The 24,190-nt window shown below is 34.1% G+C and overlaps 1 protein-coding gene across 1 annotated transcript; it reads left to right on the top strand.

The window, feature by feature from the left end:
• Positions 1-9,367: 9,367 nt before the first annotated feature.
• LOC128548876 (uncharacterized) lies at positions 9,368-21,496 on the top strand. The gene is made up of 2 exons (XM_053524396.1): positions 9,368-9,518; positions 20,703-21,496. Exons 1-2 carry the CDS (start codon positions 9,368-9,370, stop codon positions 21,494-21,496), a joined length of 945 nt encoding a protein of 314 aa, XP_053380371.1.
• Positions 21,497-24,190: the final 2,694 nt, after the last annotated feature.

Here is a 24,190-nt window from a genome sequence, read left to right as displayed (position 1 = left end):
ATCAATTGTTGTTTTTTTTGTAGAAAATTTATAATAATACTGAATCAAACATGCGAGGCAACATTGACACGGTGTTTCCATACCGTATAATACAGCTTTCACATTCACCGGTGCAACGTGTTATTTCTACCGCATGAATAAACGTCACAAAAAGTAAACACGGAGGGAGACTATTCAAAACCAGATATATTTTGTGTTAAAAATCTATATTTTCCATGTGAGGGCGTTTCCGGCTTTTAGGGATCATCGCCCTCTAGACCCCCACCAGGGAAAACCTTCCCTTTGAACCCCGTCACACTCGTGGCCTTTGTGGAGCCTTGACAGCTATGCTTTTTATACTTGTAATTATTAAATAAACTTTCCTTTATGCAAGTTTCATGTAAAACTGTGAAAGGATAAAAATGAACATTTTTACTTCTGTATGCATATTTCCATGAACTGTGTAAAATACAAAATGGTATTAAAGGTGGAAATTTTTCTGTGCTATAAGTGAAGCAGGACTTCTGCTTGTAAAGCTCGTATTCCGATAAGTTTTATTTGGATATAAAGAAGATTTTGTTAGGTATATCGAATATTTGTATAAGTCGTTAAATCACTAAAACATAAATGATCAGCATTAATAATTTTACATTTAAATTTAATGAATGATTTACTTGATTTTTATGTTGCAAAACACCAACATAAAGGCCTGGCTGATCAAGGGCCATGGCCAAGAGAGCCATGCTCCCCCTATATCCCCCACCCCACAGTGACTTAAACTCATCGAATTTGCATGCAAAACAAAATAATATTTTCTCAATATATAGACCCAAAACTGCACCAGAGCCGCCATTTCATGCCTGCATTTCAAAATTTCCAGGAGGGGAGATGCTCCCGAGCCCATAACAGGAGGGAAGTATCCCCTCTATACCTCAACATATAGACCAATGCAAATGCACTAGAGGCCATTATTATGTCTCCCACACCACTGTGTGGTGGGAGACATATTGATTAACTCCTGTCTGTCCATCACAAATCTTGTCCACACTCTTAAGTCGAACAGTTCTCATCCAATTATTTCCCCAAACTTGAAAAATGTTTTAACAATAATAGTAATTCTTCTATTATTGTGACGAAACTTACAAAACAACCAGCACTTAATTGGTCAAAGAAAAACATGCCAATAATGTAAATGCTTTTTCTGAAAACAACACTTAATCATACTCACGACGGATATGTTTGTTTTCTGACTACGTCATTTCTAGTAATCTAGTTTAAGCGTTTATAAATAGCTTAAAGTTTACTGTAGATTTACTGAAATCACAAAAACTTAAGAAATCTACTTAAGGTCAAACTTATACTTAATTTAGGATACGGGCTCCAGTCAATATTTGTATGTACTTATCTCTCACTCCATCTGTCGTTATTCAAGTTACAAATTTCATGACATTGAGACAAGTTTTGAGTCATTTGCAAGTGTTCTCAACAAGACCAAGCTCTATCCGTTTAGTATACTAAATGCTGTCGAAAAACTCCGTTAGTCCGATTAAACTTAAACTTTGCCCTGTTTCCAAGATCGTAAAGTTTAAAGCAAAATGAATGCTTTTCTAGTCTGTATATTAACTTTAGAATAGCTGCATCCGAAAACACAAATCCGACAAATTAATACCAAAATTAAACAGAAACCTATATCGAACAGGGAGGTTACCGCCCAAGGAAATTCATGAAGTAATAACAACACTGGATTTTAGATGGCATCAACCCTACACTTTACCTCACAACGTTCAAGTACAAAATGTAAAAAGATATCACTTCCAAGTTGAATCCGTAACAACGATGTAACAAATAGGTTCAATATGTAAAAGGGTAAACACGCATGGAAAAATTAATTAAAAACAACCACCTGAAGACCTACTTTCATATATTGAAGACGAGTCCTATGGGTCCCCGGGATTCTTAACGTTATCCTGGAACTGTCCTCAAATTTTATCCAATAAAGATAAGCGTTCCATTTTATACCTTAGTAAAATTTTCTTCAGAGCTGTGAAGCCACACATACAACAATGAGAATACATTCAAACATCGATGAGGATAATTTCAGGACTGAATTCAGTAGTTAACATCAGAGGCTTGCATTGACTATGGAGACCGTGTAATATATAACTCCACGATGCTCAGAAAAATAACTGCGCTTCACATGTACCGGGTATGTGACTATTGACTTACATCTTGTAATCTTGAATTTAGAAAGTCTTCTGACATTGGTTGTGTACTATACATGTTGCTTTAATACCACATGTTACGACGAGTTGTTATTCAATAGAATACATATTTTATTTAGTTGACAATTGATGCCCCTAAGTCACACATTTTTCAGTATACACATACGTCACTGTAATCTTGAACAAAGAACATGTAAAATTATTTTTTTTTTTGAATTATATTTTTTGTCTCTTTTTATGCAAATTGTTTCTCAATTTCATCAGTTATATGTAAATGGAACGGTTAAATTATGTTAAAATTCTAATAATAAAGAGAGCATTTCAATAACATGTAATTAAACCGTCATAAAGCTATTCTGATAAAAATGCAATTCTGTTTAAATGTTGCAGCATGTAAAATAAAATTGAAACTTAGGAAACCATGTTAGCTTATTTGCCATTATAACGTAAAGATTAACAGAATCAACTTTTTATTTGGAAGAAATGACTGGGATATACAAGCCTAACATTGTTACCGACAACTGATCAGTTCATTTACGATCTTTGGATCTTAAGAAGGTTCTGTTAGCGTTTCTGTATTAATGAGGACACAGTGGTCCAGTAGGATTCATGTCTAATACGAAACCAAGTCTATTCAAGTCCTGTCCAGTACCACAAAATACTTAATTGCATATTATGTAGTCATTTAACCTGGTCAACATCAGAAAATGGAACTTCTTCAAATTGAAATCGTCTCTATATCTGCCTATCCTTCACGTAAAATACTAACATCTGACAAGGCAGTCACATGGGTTACCTGTGCGACTATTATTAGCTTAAAACAAATAGGTCTTGTTTGGATTAATGATTAGGATTTTTATCAAACGTTTAGTTTTTAGCTACATTGTATCTTCACATTGATTTGATATATAAATTACTTTCGAATTCTTTAAGTAAAGTTTAGGTAAGACAGAAATGTGCTAATGGAATAAGTAAGTAAATAGTCCACAGAAAACTGACGATCTATACCTTATAAAACATATTATGCCTTCATTTCTTTTAATATTAACGTCTCTTACTGATCTAACTCTCAATAAATTTTATTTTTATCATTTAGTGTACAAGAAGCATGTTCGCCTCCGTCAAGTATAGTCGCTGACTTAATCATTTCCCTCATCGATGTGGTTGAGCTCACTCGCACGTTGATTCTATACTGGAAAACCATTCAAGCATACTTACGGAACGTATTTTGAATTTTCACAAGCTATCGTGAAGAATTATTACCGTTATTAAGCAAAAAAAACACTAAGATAACACGACATAATAAAAAAACAAACAATCAATACAAACATTATATTCATTAAACTTCTAACATTCTAAGACTTTAAAAAGGTGTTTCGTGTTGTCTTGAACATTATATATATAATCATCCTTTGCGAGGAAATAAAAATCAAAACTTTGTAATGAAACTATACAAGTTGATAATAATTCCAATTTCATGATGTTTTGCCATAATGTGAAATTGAACAATAGTTCAGAGGCCGTTTTACATGGGAACATGTTAGGTCAAACATTGACTTATGAAAACAAAACATATTTGGCATAAGCATTTAGGAAGCACACAAATTTAATTTAAACATAGTTTATATCAAACATGATTGCAATATACATGTATATAAATCATGTTGCACAATACAAATGAAATAAAAAGGTGGAAAGCCTCGCACAACACGACATGAACGAAAATGTTGCAGGCTCAGCTGATATTTGTCTTTGTTTTTTGATTGAGTTTGTTCATGGACGGTATGATATATGCATGCAGAAAGAAAAGCAAAATCTTCTCCTACAATAACATACTGTTGTAGGTACGGTAAGACAGTGTTTATGATCTTGTCTGAAACATTATCTTTAAGAAAACTACTTTGAGTAATGTTTGAAAACATCTAAACATCTGCAAAATAGGAGGTATATGTATAAAACTGTATCTTGTATCACCTCATTTACAACTTAATCTATAAATACTCTATTCTCTTCGCTGCAACTCGACAAATTAGCGCAAACTCACGGTATATTCTTCCGTTTTATGCCATAACTTTACTTTGTTCTCTTTGCTTACTTTCATCGTAAAGTAACAAAAAAAAAACCTCGTCGCAAGCATTGTTTTGAAACCTATAAAAACATATTACTATTTTATGCTAACTTGAATGGACACCGCTTCCTCTTAGGTGCACACCTATATACACTCATCAAACAAAGCTGCTATGGATATATTAAATGTGAAATATGCAAACCGGACCAGGTAAACAACCGTTGTGTTACTGTAATAACAAACCCTTGAATAGTTTAATTTACATTCCTAGTTTTCGTGTCCGCAGATATTTCTCCCGTTTGTCAACAATATGTTTCAATCGGCATGAACTGATGAATGTAAATTGTTTACAGGTACGTTGTTAATCCTTTACCCGTGTTTCATAATATTTTTCCCCATTTATTAGATTCAGTGGAAACATAAAAAGTAAAACTCTTTTTCTTGAAAGTCTTGTCAGTGGAACGGAAGACAGTATGAAGTAAATGCACGTAATTCCATCCATCAGTCACAAAAGATGGATCCTTTGAAAAAGATATTTCTTTTCATGTGACCTGGTTTATAGAAGTATGACAATTTAGAGAATATACAAAACCTTTTATGAAGTTGGTTGTAGTTGTCATAGGTCAGCAAGTGTTTACATATTTACTATGTGAAGTTCCTCTTACGGAAGGGGTACCTTTTATTACTGGGAATGAACGTTTTTATTTCTTTTAGAACAGAAGTCAAAACAAATCATAATACTGCTGATACTGTAAATAATATTTATTTTTCTTTGAACATGTATGCTTTCTACGTTTCTTACGGACTTAATAATGAAAATACAACCGCATAATGTATGTGCCGTGTCGTGGATCCTTTTTTTTGCAAGGCTGTTTTAAATTATATACTTAAAAAAAATCAAAATTTAACAGGCAATATCAAATATCAAACAAACTCATCTCCATTGTTTCCTCTTGTGCGTGCACTTGTTAATTAATTACATTGCGTGATATCAAAACGTTACTGGTACAAATGAATTACTCGCATGCAAGTTTGGCTTGTCATTGTTGCCAAGAACTAATAAAAGGTAATTTGGAATTCGATCCCTTTGTTGAAAATTGTAAATTTTGATTTCATAACCTTATTAAAGCTTTTGCACGCCATATAACTAAATTACTCTCATTAATGCCTTGTAGATCCTCTGGAATAAAATAACTTCTATAAAACTGACATATTTAGTGTACCCGAATATTATTAGCAATGGCAGGGAATTCGAAAGTGTACTGTTGTGATTTGTACATGATATCGCTGTTCTATTCCACAAACATTTTAGCAAACATACCGTTAATCAGGCTACGGTATAAATTTGTATTGCCCAACAAAAGCCTTTAGAAGTCGGGACATTTTCAACAAAATAGAACGCGGACTGTCGAAGTACATGTGCTATTTCACGAAAGAAACCTACTTTTGTGCACAGTACTTCCTGCGTCTTCTTAACAATTAAGTATACAATGTATCTGTATTAGGAAAAGTAATGGTCTATGTTGTATAATTTCCGAAACTGATATCCACTTTGGGCTGTCTTAAAACACATTTAATGATCCTTTAACAAAGTTCTTTCATAATATTAATTAATAAGCAGATTATAAATTTACTCTTTCAGAACGTGCCAAAATATACACTCTGTTCCTGACGAAATAGACAGTTTGCATGATAAGTCAGCTGCTGATGAAAAAAAGGGACAACTACTCGCGAAAAAGGCTAATATTGAAGACGTAAAGAAGGCAAAAGAACATCTTGTCATCAAGCTTGATCAATACAAAGAGAAAGCAGCAGAGTCAATAAGGCATTTCCGAAAAGAAATGGAAGCTGTGCTGGACGCACTTGAAGTGAGTCAATCAGAAACTTGGAGGAAGAACACAGGAAAATGAGGAAAAATGTCGAAGACGAGATCAAAGTTGCACAGGTGTACATTGCTGAACTAAGACTGTCGGTGGGAAAGCTTAGCTTATCCTTTGGTAATAAAGCGTAAGAGTTTGTCTCTGTTAAAATGGCAAAGAAATGTGTTTTTGAAACAACAAAATCAGAAAGAGTTCTGACAAAAGCTTTGGATGTTAAAATCTTATTTACTGCCAATTCAAAAATCAAAGCTTTTCTGAATGAGTTGAAAACATTAGGAATGGTCTATGCATCAACTACATTGTATAAAGTGAAAAGCAAGAATAAAGTAAATATCAAACATGCAAGTGATAGTGCTACATGTAATGTTGATGGCTCATGTTTCACAGAGGATGGTTTATTACTACTAGTCAACCGTCCTAACAAAACATTGAAGCGTGTAGACCTTTCTTTAGAATCTGTCAAGGATCAACTAGTCCTGGAAGCTTCACCTCATGCTATCTGTCAAACTGGTAAAGATGAAGTTGCAGTAAGCCTTAGCAACCAATCTGTTCGATAAGTATCACTCGAAAACAAGATGACAACAATGAAACAGTTGAAGCTAAACCATAACTGCTGGGGGTCTGACCTACAAGGATGGTAAGCTGTTTGTCACTGACTCCGGAGCCTCGTTCTATATTCATGATATGAATGGCTCTATGCTACACAAAATCACAACCGACCAGCATGGAAATGCCATCTTCAGTTGCAATCAGTCTCGGCAGTGATGGAGAGAGGTTATGTGTAGCTGATAACTACAAAGGTGTGAACACCTTTGATTTGCAGGGGAATTACGAATCGACATGTAGTGATCCTGATTTAGTTCGACTATGGGGAGTTTGTACTGATGGTAGAGGAAATATGTTCACATGTAGTTGGGGACAGTCCAATATTGTCCAGATGAATGAGAGGACAAACAAGAAGCTGGGTATGATTAGGAAAGCTACAAATAGTCGGTCAGTTTGTTTTGATCCAGAGCAGCGGAAACATGTTGTTACTCTGGATAGCAGAGATACTATAGACATATATGAACTAGAATGAATGAATGAATGTTTCCAGTCATTCGACTATGGAATGAAATGAAATGGTAACATTACATTCATTTTGCAAACGATTTGTTATAAGAATCATGTCATATATATGACCATATAATTCAAGCAATAAATATAATACGCTGAATGTATAATGTAACAAAATTCAAATGTATACCAAGTTTATCCATAGTCTTATAAGTCGCATGTGTTATCTGCTATTTCTAATATAATTCTGTTTGGATTATACAAGGGAAATGATACATTACATTTTACGTAATGTAACCATTGTAATCGCATGTCTCGAATAAAAATATTCATTAACAAAGATTTTATGACTTTACTTCTTTCAAGCATATCTATATGTTAAGGCCTGACCCAGTGCTGTTCGTTAAACTTGTACAAATTGCATTTAATTGATACTTTTTACATGTATATCAAAGGCTTCCCTTTAATATAAGGAACTGAACAACCTCGGCAAAATATTTCATGTATTTCAAATTTCTGAACCTGTATGTTGCCGCTAAACTAATTCCTGCCTGATCAAAATTTAGAATTGTTTCTTCTGACGTGAATTTGAGGATAATATATGTATAGTAAGATGAATTGTAAGCACAGAGCGCAACCAAGAAAAATTATATCAGACCGGCTTTGATTCTTTTCAGTGCTAAGCAACAAAGTTAATCCTGTCTTTCATCCGTTTAGACACGCGGCTAATACTAAAAGTTTTTCTTGTTATCCCAATGTGTTTTACAGAACGTGTATGTTCTATACCACATCACAAAGTTCCAGGAATTTGTTATGCCAACGCACATATTAAATATAATGCTGTATAGAAATTGGACGAGGTAGGCGATATATTTAGAAAACAAAGAACTTAAATTTTGCATAACAGGCGTCACAGTTCTCCCTTTTTAGAAGCGTAATCATCTCTTGTTTCGACGTCACTATGTTTAAACACTAATTGTCAACCTATATATTTTTTGTAAAATATGCATACAATATATTTTGTTGAGTTCGTGAATAATATTAAGATGCCTCATTTGATCATATCCTTCAGAGGACCCACAATCACACTTTAAATGGCAGACATACCAGCAGTATATGTTCTAATGTTAAAGAAAATAAGATAAACGGACGGAAAAGCCGAATAAATTAAAATTAACGTCTGCTCCGGTCAAAAAGTGCAAATATTAATCTAGAAAGACGACACTGACCACTACCAGGTCCCAATGGAAGCTTGCTTAAAAGTGTAAACGATTTTTCGTTACGACTCTTCTAAATAATTTACCCGCTAATGAGTTTTATGACCGTCATAAAACCTGAAAAATAAAACTATACAATTTGGGCTCTCGTTTGTGCTTCTGTGGAAAAGCAAAAATCAAGGAATAGATACCTTTTACAGCTCTTTATTACCACGTCTTTCTCATCTTGTTTCACAAAAAATCAAAAGCAGCTTGTTGATGTGATGGTGTTGTTTGTTATATCGGTCGGTATAGATGGCCCGTCAGTCTAGTAGTAGGTTCGGTGTTCAAATACCGATCAAAGCGCTGGAAATTTCTGAGAGTGCCCTCCATCTAACTAAGAGACCAATACTTGTTCTTCCTAGGAAAGAAACGGTTTATTGCTCCTATATGGTGAAGAGCAAGACTGTCTGATCACAAAGAACTAGGCAGCAATATCTGTGTCTGGGGACGGGCCTTCATTCGCTCTGTACTTCTGGTCAGATCTCTTTGTCTATACTGGTAGAGGATATATAAACTGGCGCTCTGGGCAGCTGCATTGTATGTAAAACGCATTTGAACGTGATTGCTCATAGAATCTGGTGTAATATGATATAATATATCGCTATAGACATCAGCTTGGGCAAGGGACGGGAAACATGTCAGCTATAGACATCAGCTGGGGGTGGGTGGGGGAGGGGGGAAGGGGAGCGACAGGTGACACGCCAGCTACTGACGTCATCTGGGTAAAGGGACGGGTAACATGCCATTCATAAACATCTGCTAGGGGAAGGGACGGGTAACACTTCAGCTATAGACATCAGCTGGGGAAGCGACGGGCAACACGCCAGCTATAGACATCAGCTATCAGCTGGTTGAGGGTGGCGCGGAAGCTATAGACGTCATCAGGGTGAAGGGGCGGGTAACATGCCATTCATAGACTTCAGCTTGGGGAAGGGACGGGTAACACGCCAGTCACAGACATCAACTATGGGAGGGAAGAGTAACACGCCAGCCAAAGAATCAGATGGGGTAGGGACAGTTAACACAGCCATAGACATCAGCTGGGGGAAGGGAGGTTAATAAGCCAACCGTTAACATCAGTTGAGGGAAGGGACGGTTAAAACGCAAGCCATAGACATCAACTACGGGAAGGGCAAAAGGCATTTAAATTATGGAACTTCAATCTGGCAGAATATTTTTTGTAAAGGGAGCTTTCCATAAGAAATGCTTTGCATACATACATACATACATAAATGATTCGTTTGAACTCATACGAACCAACCACACTATACAAAAGTATCATAATTTACAGTGAAATAATAGAAGCTTATATTCCAAAACGTCACTCTTATTGAACATAAACGTCTAAAGAAGCAAACTATATTAGGCATCATATTTCTATAAAATGCTAACCTATACGACATATTAAAAAGAAAATGATGAACATTGAAGTTTTCCAGTCATTATGCATCTTTGTAAGCATGGTTATTAAACGCCCAAAATAAGATCTCCGGTACAAAATATACAAGTTGTCGGACATGTTCGTTTTTAATATGCTGACGTTTATCACTTGCTAAATTTGACCAGACAATTGCCTTTTATTGCAGATTTAATTATATATCTTGGAGTTTCAATTTTTTTAGAACATTGGACCAAGTGTGGCAAATTGCACGTACCCTTTTCGTTAAGTGTATTGCGTTACTCTGTAAAAAACAAAGTTAATAGTCCAGAAGAAGTGAAATGATACAACGTTTTATTGCATCCACACGATAATTAATTACATTGCGTGATATCAAAATGTTTTGTTACAAATGAATCGCTCGAATGCACGTTTTATTAGCGCTTATTGCTGAGAAAAGCTTAAATGCAATTTATCAATCGCCACAGTATCTGTTTTGTCATTCAATCCCCTTGAATTAGCCAAAATAATTGAACTTTTATAGTCTAACGCAGCTCTTGCACGACATTGAGCTAAATTAATGTCATTAAACCGTTGTAGTTTTAGCAGACTCACGGCTTCTATCAGGTTACCTTACGGCAAATCAATGAATGTAAAAGACACTGAATTAATTGGATATAATTATATACCAGAAAGAACCCGTGTTATCTCGGCAAAAAGCTGCACATCAGCATAGAAAAGAAAGAGTCCTCTCCACATCAAAAAAGCTGACTATTGCAAATTATGTTTTAAGGGCGGTATCAACTTGGTACTCAAAGATTTTAAATAAATTTGGGAGTATTGATAAAATAAGTTAAATTTCACTGAATTCTAAAGGTATTAAAATTGAAATGGTTATTTTATGCAACTTAATGAATTTTAATCTATTATCATTATTTATTATAATTTATTTATTGACGGGTAGAAACTTAATGTCAAATTGACACGACTTCATGTGATCTGGTATTATTCAATCTTTTCATGGTAGAGGAAGACTCCAGGTACTCCATCGAACACTATTTCAGGCATGGGCGGGCACTTAGATAGAACCGTCTATCTTCTGTAAGAAAGCTGAATCATATAGATGAATTCCACTACCCAAATGAGTTTTCGATCCCAAAGCGGCGAGAGGCAAGTGATTCGATGTCAGCGATTTTAGCAACTCGGCCACGAAGGCCCGCGAATGCCAAGAATTATTTGACACAATAAACATGGCTTGGAATGATCACAATAAAGACCACGATGTTTTTTTCCTTACGTCATTTTCGAATAAAATTTTCAGTCAAATCCTTTATAAATTTCACATCGTATGTAGCTATATGAATGCTTTCGTTTGTTTTCTTTTTTTTAATTATAAATTTAAAAACAATTTAAGGGCAATAACTCTGCAGCTACTGAAGAGATTCCGATGAAAGATATGTATGCATCACCGCCATATAGTGATCTATATTTATATTACATTTCATGAAGATCCATCAATGGCTTACTTTGTTATATTGTAATATAACTAAAGTGCAATAAATCTGGTTAATGAAGAGATCCTTGCGAAATTAAGCGTTCACCACTGTCGTACAGTGCAGTGATCTATATTTGTATAACGTTTGATAAGATCCATCTATAGGTTACTTAAATACAGTGAACCCCCCCCCCCCCCCCCCCCAGATATTTTACCAAATCAAAGGGAAAAACTCTGCTTTTAAGAAGTAAAGGGGGATGATATTATATGTGAGCAAAGATCGTTGCTGATTAATCATTATATCAGGATTGTTGATTCTAATAAAAAAAGTTTTGAATTATAAGCATTTTCCTTTTTATAACAAACAGGGGGAAACTCTGCTTTCTTGGATCCAGGGGGATAATACTTTATGTAAGCAAAGGTCATGTGCTAATAAATAATTATGTGAAGTTTGGTGATTCTAATGCCATACTTTTTTAATTTTAAGCATTTTCATTTTGTTTTTCAAACAAATAAAGGGGAATAACTCTGCTTTCACTGAATCACTTGGGATATTATAGTGTGTAAGCAAAGGTCATGTGCTAATTAATAATTATGTGCGTTCAGTGATTTTACCTGAAATACTTCTTGAAGTATAAGCATTTTCATTTTTTTTAAACAAAGCAATGGGAATAAATCTGCCTTTACTTGGTCAAGGGCTAATGAATAATTATGTCAGGTTTGTTGATTCTAGCTTAAATATTTTTTAATTGTAAGCATTTTAAATTTCAGAAGGACGCACGGACGGACGATTACATTTATCAAAGAGGCCAGGAGAGTTGGTAGCTATGAAACGGCTCTGTGAAATTTGAAAAAAAAACCCAGATATTCCAGGAATTGATGTTTCTAGCACATCAAAATGCGATACTACAAGCACATATTCTTAGTAATTAGATCTGAAAGAAGATACTTTGGCAGTAAAGAATACATCCAGTATCAAACTCTGACTGATTGAGTCTGCTCACAAGATGTTACGAAACGTAAAACACCCCTCGCTGCAATCTCAGCTTGAGTAGGACTTTATCTTAAAACAACTAAATGATATCAAATAATATATCACTTGATTTCAGAAAACAGCTACCTGTTCATCAGTTTCTCATTTTTTGTTGTCTGGCATGTTTTTGTTAGGCATCAAAATAGTTTTGCCATCGAATTTGAATTATTAAATTTAGATATAAAACTACTAATAGCTTAATCATTATTAGTACATGTCTTAGTTATAGCATAATAGGCCTGAGAAGGAATACTCAATAGCGAGTATTAAAAAAACAACAACAACAACAAGACACACACGCATATGTACAGGTACACGCACATGCACACTCACATAGAGACAGAGAGACAGAGAGAGAGGTAAACAATTTCCGTCTGGTTTCAAATACTGAATTATATTCCAATAGAATGGCGTGTTGCTGACAAGAACTGTGCTCTGTAAAGGGGGTAATTGAATTTATTGAATTATTGTTATATCTTGGATTGATTTGATATCGTTTATTCAATCGCCATTACTCTATTAGGAGCTTTTAATACATTTTTTGATGTTTTTTCTGGATAATTGTTTTCATCATTTGGCAGAAATGACAATATTTTCAAGTAATTTTTCGGGAGTAATTAAGAAAATTTGTTCTGGGAATATATTGTTAATCATTCATTAATCCCACCGGAAAAATGATAAAATAGCCCTCACAACATAAACATTTTCTGTCTTTTATCTCTTTCAAAATGTTTCGCTGACCGGATCTATGATGGATGCAGATATTGTTTGTTAACGTCTTCCATAGTTTGGTAATTACGTTACTTCTGTTTATGTAGAAAAGTTTCCATTGATTAAAAAACGCTAAATGTCCAACATTTCTGAGTGAAATAAGAATACACGATATTACAAAGAGGCCATTTATTGATAAACTGTGTGTCATTTTGCTTACTTTTTCTACATAATTAAAAACTATACATGTAATGACTGATCTTAACCCAGTATTTTGCGAATAAATCGGGCGATACGACATGTTAAAACAAGACATTGATTGCGCTGTCTCTGTTTCTTGGGTATCAGTGTCTTATATTCTATTATCCATATTCATACGTACTTCAAACGAGAGATGACGTCAACTTTAATACAAACGGTAGGTTTGCTCACACGTCTGTCAACGAATGCTAATCCAACTTCTCGCATAACATACTGCAAGTTCGACTAACACGGGCATGTTACTTTATCGTTTTAGAAAAGCAGTTTCCTGGCACGTGACTGGACAGCTAGAATCAAAGCAGTGTCTTGCGTATATTTAATTATCTTCTAAGTCAAACATTACCACTTTCTACTGAAGCTGTCCAGTAAGAAAGTTACACTCATACACTGGCTTCTGGAAATCATTCACAGTTACAAATAATGTGAAAGAAAACACAACACAAATGATGTCATCATGATAGATGACCATAGCTGCTCTGTTGACAGGTCAGCCAATTCTGTCAATATACAGAAAGTGTGTTAAAGGTCTCTATCACAATCATTTACATCTACCCAACTGCTTTATTCATAAATTTATTTGAGAATAACAAAACATGCTGTTATGTAAGTATAGTTGCCAATTACTTAGCGTTTTTAGCAGACTACACTATTGCCGTTAATAACACATTGACTTTTAAAAGACATGAAGCTTCTGAGGAAGCATAGCATGCAATAGCAGATTTGATGTGATTGCGTCTGTTCATAAGAGGTTTTGGAAAATACAAACTCCTTATGTCCCATAGAGCTGGTTTAAGCGGAATTCGATTATACATACAAAGTGAATGGGATCTATGATACCAAAAGACCAGGAAAGCGTGAGGCCAAGTTCGATGAGACATTTTACGGCCGTCACATGACACTGAGTTACTGCTGTTGCGATAATTCATAAAATCTTTCAAAAGCATATTTTGAAGTATAGAACGAAACCTAGAAAAAAACAGACTCGGGTTGATCGAGTCTGTTTGTAAAAGTTATATTTTGGTAGAGATCTATGTAATGAAATACAAACACAGAACATTGCCTGATGGTTTGCATATTTGAATTGTAGCAGTGGTTAACAACGACCAGCCACATCTGCCTACTTACCTATAATATATTGTTTGGATTACTTTACAACGTTTCAGGTTTATACACCGTTGTTAATTATCATCTATGTAATGTACAATAAACACAGAACATTGCCTGATGGTTTGCATGTTTGAAATAATATTCGAGGCACACCACCAATAAGTCCCACTTTGTTTGATTTGAGTGCTATTTTTATTTAAAACTGTTAATCATTCCGTATCCAAAAATGTTTTGTTTTTCAAAAATGGTAATACATTAATTGCAAGCTGCACACTTACTTATCAATTAAGCAATCAATGCTTTTAATATATATTCTGGCATAATACAATGATTTATATTCTCAAGATTTTTTTTGTATATTTAGAATAACAATTTTCTTTTCCGGATGTTTGCAAGCAAGTTTGACAGATTAATAGACACAAAATGTGTTTAAGACATTTAACGTAAACAGCTCATTAACCCATAACTAATAAATAGAACAAAAAGCCGTGGCAACGCATGCTGGCCTGTCTATCCGTTCTTTAATGTATTTTTGTCTCTCATTCTTTCTACTCGATAATATGCTATAGAATACTTTTGCTGAAATTCATATCTAAATAGTTTTATTATTTTATTCATTATTTACTATTCTATTTCCTATTCCCTATTTCGGCAGGCAATATAAATAAAGTGAAAAAAAAAATTCTGTTCCGAGAATTTGTCACTGATCAATTAAGAAATTTAGAATCGGATCCTAATCTCATTTCATTTAGAGAACCTTTGTTTATGTACTGCTTCATCTCATACCAGTAAGTGCACCACAAGTTGTGACTTCACACTTTTGAAACAATACATGGTCATGTTATAAACAAAGGCATCAAGCTGTAAGTCAGCAAATGGAGCCAGATAAAATTCTACTACTAATAAACAGCTTGAAAACATCTAAACTTTTCTAATATATCCACAGAACAATTCATATATGAAGCCATTTTTGGGGAGAGACATTAAGGTATGAACATACTAAATAGCTGGCCTTCTTTATTCTAGATAACATTGACGAAGTTCAAATAGCTACAGCACACAGCAGGATCCGTTTAAAATGTCTTTAGCTTACATTTTCTTAAAGAATATTGTCAGTGCTGAAAACAAAAACAAAAGAAAATTAGGAGTCAAGTATGTTTTCAGTCAGTCAAACAAACAAACAAACTACAAGTCAGCTAAAATGATACCACAAATTGCCCCGGTGGTGTATGACCTACAATTCCATTATACATCTGTCATGCTATCATATAGTTGCGAGAATGCTTCCTAAACATCAAGGATACATCTATTATTTGATTTCAGCAAAATGAAATGCAAAGAAATGAAGGAAATCAGCTCTATAGAGGAAAAAGGAAGACTATCTGAATCCGCCATTTTGCGACTACCATGATTTATTTTTGCGCCAGTCTCCTATTTAGTGTCTGTATACCTGAATTGTGACCCTTGCATTGCTTAATTCTGTTGAATTTGGATGGACCAATTAATGACACGTGTCTTTCATTACTATTTACATTTCATAGAACCAATTTAATGCCAGTGTAATATAATGTAAATTTGTCAAACAAATGTATTAGAGAAATACTGGATTCTTAGATATATACTGAAAGGGTGTAAATATCAGTTTCTTTTATTTTATGGGTCTTTGGATGAGTCATTTGATTTGAAAACATGATTATGTCATATACTGTTATGTAACAGACAAAGATTAAGGGGGTTAATTTTGATGTTCCCTACAAAAACATACAAAAATGATCCATTGAGGGGCCTCTGTTTTTGATATAAATCTATTGCTCTAATACATACAGCTGTATAGGTTACTTCGCGGACCTCAAAATGAATATTTTTAAATTTTTGGTATTTTATACATGAGAGACATTAATTCAGTTTCTTTATTTATGTTTAGTTCAGTAACATGATATTTTAATGATTGAAATGAATTAATTTGCCCTTAAAATGAGATTTTTAACAATTTCTCCTTTGATGACCTCTTATTATTTTTCCTGAGCCATGTATTTTGAGTGTTCATACAATATAACTGAATAAATCTTGTATCAAGGGTTATAACTCATTAAGGTCATGAATTCATTTTTGAAATTTAGAAATATTTAAATGAAATAAATAAAAGGTAGTTTCCCTTTGGGGCCTCATGTTTTGGTCTATTTAAGCCAACAAATTGTATATGTAGTTCATTTCTAATTCAGTATACTTGATCGTTCAGCACGACTTTTATGTTGTGTAACTGGTACTGTTTAGTTTCTCAGCATGAACATTTCGGCCTGGGTGGTTCCAATACTCCCGCTTTCATAGTTTTGGGTATTGTTTAATCACCCCTTGGATATGGTGCCTGCTTTTTAATTTTGTCTTTTGGCAGTTCCTGTGATATGCAGGCTCCATAACCTCAGACCCCCTTTCTAAATTCCAGTTTGTTTAGTTCTGCTCATTGTTTTCTCGTTTAGGGCAAACCCATTATTTTAACTGGGGACCATACGCCGCTTTTCATGGAATTACACGCTAGTGTAGCATTGAAGGTTCCATGTGCACCGCCGTATGAACACATCTGCGGATGTCTCTAAATAGTTTTTTTTGTACTTTTAGCATGTGTAAATGTTGAGTTCTGCTCTACCCGGGGCTAGAGGGCGTGGACGCTAGCATGCATTTTAACTACCGTCCATGAACAGGCTCAATCAAACCGAGCCTGCAACATTTTCGTTTTTGCTGAGTTGATTTTATATTAATTAAATACAAACTTTCATGCTTTCTTCATAAGAAACATCTTTTCACATGGAGTTTTAATGTTAAACATACAGTAAAGTCTGATTACGTCCCTTTTTAGTATGTATCTTGAAAGATAGGAGTATTTTGGAGTAAACTTTGTATATTTGTCAATACCAAATGGTTGTCTGTCCATGCTAGTAATATGTTATCCATGTTTAGATTGTATGAAACATTACTATATAGGTAAATTTCAATTTAAAGGAAAACATATTTTCCTCAAGACATTTTTACCTCCCTTTTTTAAATTGATTTAAAAAGAGGTTCCAGGTCAGATAGAGCATGTCTCCTCCTCTTCTAGTATTTGGGATACCTTAAAGTAATTTCATGCAAAATTTGGAGCTTTCTTCACAAACGGGAAATCTTTGCCATTCTTTGTCCCATATCTTACTCGCTATAATTTCGTAAGTGTCAGACAACCCCCAACGTGCATTTGTCACCACACCACGGAGTGCATTGCCCTGAAGCTTATGGCCTTTGGAATGAAGTAAAATTTAAGAGTCTGTATAATCAAATCTGTAACTTGACACTGTCAGCTTTTATTAACAATTGGTTGATGATATCGACAATTTTAGTATATAAATTTAACTATCCCCATTTGTTTCAAACTAAAAAATTGTTTGATTCATTACTCCCATCGAAATTGCTCATTGTAACTACTGAAATAGGCATGTGACGCAATTGGCATGTTTTTGAGACATATAAATTTTATTCAGGAACTTTATATCGGCTTTAAGAATTTTTAACCACAACACTTTCTTGGAAATAATCCCCTGATGAGTTATTATTTTAAATGGTGGAAGATTTTAGTGGCAAGTTTAATGTAATTAGGAGACCATATCAGTTGTATATTATACATATATATAATAAAATCTAAGATAAAAGCAAAAGTTAATTAAGTTATGGTTTAATGTACAGTAGTTCTAAACATTTTCAAGACGATAGTTTTGCAGGGTTTACCAACACAATATTTCTTCCATGATGGGTGCGTAACTATGTTGATTTTTGAGATATAGGAATCTGCGAATGAAGGAGTTTAGAAATTGACATAAGTAGACCAAGATTATATATATGAAAATTAGACTCAACGGTATAATCCATGACAGTAAGAATGAGATATATAAAACTTACCGTTTTGTTATGTATGTGTTTTTGTAATTTGTCAAAATAAATAATAAAAATATACAATCTTCCGATGATTTCTGAAAAAAGTTCTTGTATTATGACAGAATTATTGTACCGCTTGAGAATAGATATAAGGTATTTTTCGGTATCAGTTCTGACACTCTGGATAGAGGCATTAACATTAGTCATAACCAAGATGTCATGCTCAGTTTTCCTCGTTGCAGTGAGCTAGTAAGCATCATTGTAATTTTCTGTTTTATTCGACTTTTAGTTTTAGATGATTTTAAAATTCAATTATTTTGTGTTTAATTATGTTTCGTAAAAATGTGTTTCTTCCTTTTAAATGTTTTCGTAGCATCCAGAAAGGTAATGACTCATCCAATTATCTTGGTTATTAATGTCATTTTTTCTCGCGACTTTTAGTAATTTCAGTAACATTTATCAGGTTTCGATGTTAATTGGATAAAAGGCTTTAATTTCAACAAGTCTTATTATGGGGATAAGCTTTAATCTATAGTTAATATGAAATATTTTTTTCGAAGCGCGGTGCTAGAGTCATACCAAAATGGAAATTGGAAACACTTATCCCTGTTTCTCACTGCCTTTTACCTAAATTAGGAAATAGTGAAGACAATTGTTTTGAATAATACGTGTAGGTAAATGACTTGATTTACTAACAATTAGTAAAGTTTTATTTTTGATAGATATTTCCGACGGACAATGCTTGATACTTATAAAACTGGTGCTATGCTTTGAACTTAGATAAACGATTTCTGTCACGAGATATCACGATAATATTCTAAACTTTCGGGGAAATTTATGCATATTTCTGAAAATATTGCAGCCATAAATAATATTTTCTAGATATTTGTTTTATTTCCTGAAAATGGTTTTGCGCAAAATTTCGCGTTAATGCTCGAAACTTCCAAGCTATCTCGAAACTAGTGTTCTAGGATGTCTCTAAATTATATAGATATAACCTAGTACTTAAAACATGACTGTGTAAATGTTCAGTTCTGCTCAACCCGGGGCTAGAGGCCGTGAACGGTAGCTTGCTTCCCAATTCCATCCATGAACAGGCTCAAATAAACCGAGCCTGCAACATTTTCGTTTATGTCGTGTTGGACTACCTGTGGTTTTTCACTTTTTTATTCTAAGTGCCCTAGCCAACACGTAAACATACATTGTTCTCACTACTGTAACAAATTATATAGTCTGACTACCGGCCAGGCCCTGTGTTCACAAAGTATTTTTCGGTCTCAGCTGAGTTTGAGTTTGAAACTTTTAATATCTTTTTTACTAAAACCTTAAGTTTAAATTCCAAATGAGACTGACCATTAATACTGAATAGTCACATTAAAATAGTTATTAACATAAAATTTAGTCTTAAACATACTATTTAGATATAAATGAGAAGTAAAATTTCATTATCAAACTCAGCTGAGACTGAAAATGTTTTGTGAACACGGGGCCTGGTATAATCATTTTAGCCTTTTATCTTTTTAATCATTTCTCCTATATATTCTGACCGATCTTTCTTGGCCCTGATGACCGATCTTTCTTGGCTCTGATATTACACCAGTGTTTTGAGAAGAAAAGGGACATACACAAAATTTAAATGGCCTCAGGAGTTTTCTTCTATCAACAAAACACAGGGTCTGAACACAGGCCACAAATTACACTCAAATCCTACATTTCCCTTGAGATAGAAATAGAAAGATATGATTATTTAAAGTTATGGCTGCCATTAAGAGACAAATATTGTGCAGGAAAACTTTAATAACTAATACAAAGTACTAAATGTTTCAGCAAGACAGACATGGCTGACCGATTACTCTGGGAAGCAGTGATCTTACGTCATTATAAGAGCCGTGAGGAACATAATGTCTCTCTATTAGAAATAGAAACAAACAAAAAGAAAATACATGTATCTGTGTTCGAAAAGTAAGCTTTTACTACATGGAAAAAGATTTTTGACTGGTTTACAGATTTATTGAATACAGTTAATGTCATCACACTTTGTCTGTTTTTTTGCTGGAGGTGGACTGGTTGTTTGTTGCAATCGTTTAAATAAATGGGGAATTTGGAAAGGTGGATGCCGTGCAGAAAAGTTCTATACAACACTAATCAGACAGTAACATCGATCCACCATCTAACAACATCTCAGATAACATATTTTGTAAGTCTTCTGGAGATTCAGTCAATAAAGCAACATTATAGGATAAAATAAAAGAATTTGGTATCGGTGGCAGGTTTTATAATGCAATATTATCTTTATATAGGAATGTGGAATGTTGTGTAAGGGTAAATGGGTTTGAATCACGTTGGTTCAAAGTTGGTACTGGTTTAAAACAAGGATGCCCACTGTCACCAATTTTGTTTAATCTGTACATCAATGATCTGATAACTGCCATTAAGGACCTGAATATAGGTATTGAAATTGGTAATGAAAAAATTAGTATCTTGTTGTATGCTGATGATGTTGCTCTGTTGGCTGAATCTCCAGAAGACTTACAAAATATGTTGGACACGGTGAATATTTGGTGTAATAATAATAATATGTTGGTTAACTGTGACAAATCAAATATTGTACATTTTAGACCAAATAAGAAAGCTGTAACAAATTTTGTATTTAAAATGAGAACAGATAGTTTAAAGGTAGTTTCTAAGTATACATATCTAGGTGTATTACTCAGTGAGTTTTTGGATTATGCAGAAATGGCCAAGACAGCAGCTGTATCTGCAGGCCGTGCTTTAGGCCTGGTAATATCTAAAAGTAAAGCCTTTGGTGGCTTCCAATTCTCTACTTTCACCAAACTGTACGACTCCATGGTGTGGCCAGTCTTAAATTACTCTGCAGCTATCTGGGTAGATAATGAATTTTCTTGTGTTAAAGCTGTACAAAATCGTGCAATGAGATATTTTCTTGGGGTTGGCAAATATACAACAAATACTGCAATTAATGGGGAAATGGGTTGGATACCAGCAAAGGTTAAACAATGGGGTACAGTTACTCGTCAGTTTTGTCGTTTTAAAAATATGACTCATAATCGTGTCAATAAGAAAATATTTTTATGGGCTGAGAATGAATCTCCCCGTAACTGTAAAAATAGTGTATTTCGTATGTGAAAAATGTTAGAACAAACGAACCTTTCCAAAATCAAAGATTTGCCATCACCAAAAGTTAAAAGTTTTGTTAAAGCAGTAGAAAGCAAATTGGTAGAGGTTGAGATTCAGGGATGGAAGGATGCATTGAATAAAGTAGAATCACAAAGGGGTAATGGAAATAATAAACTACGGACATATACATTATTTAAAAGTGATTTTTGTACCGAAAATTATGTGAAATCTACTATTCCGTCTCATTTAAGAAGTGCCATGGCAAAGTTTCGATGTGGGGTAGCTCCACTGAAATGGAGACTGGTAGATATGAGAACTAGATGTTAATGCAAGAACTTGTTTTCATTGTAAGAACTGTGTGGAACATGAAAACTTGTAATACTTTACTGTCCGTTATATAAGCAGTTAAGAGATAAGTTATACAATGCTGCGAAAGATATTTTTGCCACATTTGAACAGATGAATGACTCTGATAAGTTTATATGGCTTTTCTCCAATAATGAAGTAGCTAAACACACTGCTGGAACCTGCTTTTATATTTTAAAATGTTGGAAAAGTATTTTATTTTGTAAATAGATATAATTTTCTTATCCGTAAATACCGTCCGTACCTTGCTCGTTTTAAAGAACTCTAAAAACAATATTTATAAATTCTGGTACACAATGTGATTAGGTTTTAGTTTATTTTAGTCTAGTGTAACTATTCACCCCTTTTCATAAAGAGTGATGTTTTAAGTCAGTGTTTTATATAAAGATCTGGAACATTGTTAATATGTATATATGTATTCTGTCTCTTATAGCTCTGTATAGTGCGGCATATGTACATTGTTGTTTTACTATGTGAGTTAATATATGCTGTACATGTGATGAGACATTAATAAAATAAATGAATATCATTAAAGTTTCTTTTATCATCTGTCATCAAAGCATTTGCTTTAGTGATTTTGAAAAGGTTACCATTCTGTGTCTGAAATGATGAAACACCACTAATGACAAAAAAAAAAACAACAAATAAACAGAGTACAATGCATCGCTTATAGCATTCCTATGACTTAGAACAATAGTATCATTAAGTCCGTTCGCATCATGTGCGTTTATTTTCTAAGAAAACATTAATATGGCAACTTAAACGACGATATGTAGGTAAAGCACCTGCCAATAAGGTTTCATTTGGTGGAACGGACCTAATAATGAATGACATTATGTTAGCTGACCAAGATATTACTGAGAGAAACACCTTTGGCAATGACATATTATTAAAAGAAATAAGAAAAAGCCAGTTATCACTGATGTCCAGCTTAAGTGTTCAATAATGGATGGACATGCCTCTGACTCATTACAATACTTCTGGATAGATCTGTCTCAAACATTATCAATTATCTTACACTGCATTTCCATTTTCTAAAAAGCATAGACAACAACCTTTTCCATTATTTTGTGTAAAACTTAACATCACCGTTTTATTATCTTTCAATTTGGAAAAGTGCACGTTAGTTCTTTCTTCAAGTTTGTTCACTTTGTAAGACATCAGCGTTTTAACAGTTTATTGGTCCAATTTCTTCCCTTTGACCTTAAGACCAGTTCTAAGTTAATTTAGTTAATTTATAGTGCGCTATTGCTGTTTTTAAAAGGATTCCCTGTATAACGTACAGCTGTGTATTCTGTCGAGATGTAACATAAAAAACTATAGCGCGGATATCGAAAACATACTCCAGACACAGTTTTCTCATAAGAAACTAATTAAAACCATTTTTATATAGATCTTAAAGTGGTTTTTGTACATTTGTTGACAATTTGAATCTCAACAGTGACTTTAAATGAGTCTAAGTAATAAATCTTGCAGTAAAGGAATCAAGCTTAGCAATCTTCAGTTTCTCACGATCTTTGTTACATTTTCTTATGTAGCACAACAGTCTATGTTTTTCAAATCAATTTAAGCAGAACATAGCGTCACAAGAAATAAAGATTTGTTTTCTAAATCCAAATTTCAACAATTTCGTGCATGCCTCTAAGAGATTCAAATTTTATGGTGGTCAGTTATAGCTTGAACACCTATCGTTCTAACCATGCATTTATGCCCTTATGAACTGGTGATCTAGACAAGAGCTATTATATAACTTGCCAGATACTTATCTTTCTATACTGACATACCTTTATAAAGAATAAGTTATCTTGCGTGCGAGTTCTTCATTGATTACTGAGCATCTTCCTTGTTTAGATATTATCATTACATTCTGTGAGACCTTCTGTGTCCTTTCTTACTGTTATTGGCATTTGTTGCAATAGAGTATGTGCGACTGAATGAAGTTTTTTTATCACGGAGTGATGATACCCTTCTCAGATTTTTGTAGTATACTATTCGTTTACATACTACATTTATTCATATTATGAGGTATTAAATGCAGCTTGAAAATCATAATCTGACGTATATCATTGTGTAATTATTTAGACTCGTATCGTAGAAAATAATTGAGCCGTGCCATGAGAAAATCAACATAGTGGCTTTGCGACCAGCATGGATCCAGACCAGCCTGCGCATCCGAGCAGTCTGGTCAGGATCCATGCTGTTCGCTAACAGTTTCTCCAATTCCAATAGGCTTTAAAAGCGAACAGCATGGAGCCTGACCAGACTGCGCGGATGCGCAGGCTGGTCTGGATCCATGCTGGTCGCACACCCACTATGTTGGTTTTCTCATGGCACTGC

Source organism: Mercenaria mercenaria, chromosome 2, assembly GCF_021730395.1.
Source record: "Mercenaria mercenaria strain notata chromosome 2, MADL_Memer_1, whole genome shotgun sequence".
NCBI classification, from domain to species: domain Eukaryota; kingdom Metazoa; phylum Mollusca; class Bivalvia; order Venerida; family Veneridae; genus Mercenaria; species Mercenaria mercenaria.
Note: the sequence above shows the minus strand (reverse complement) of the source record. Positions and strands in the feature narration are given on the sequence as shown.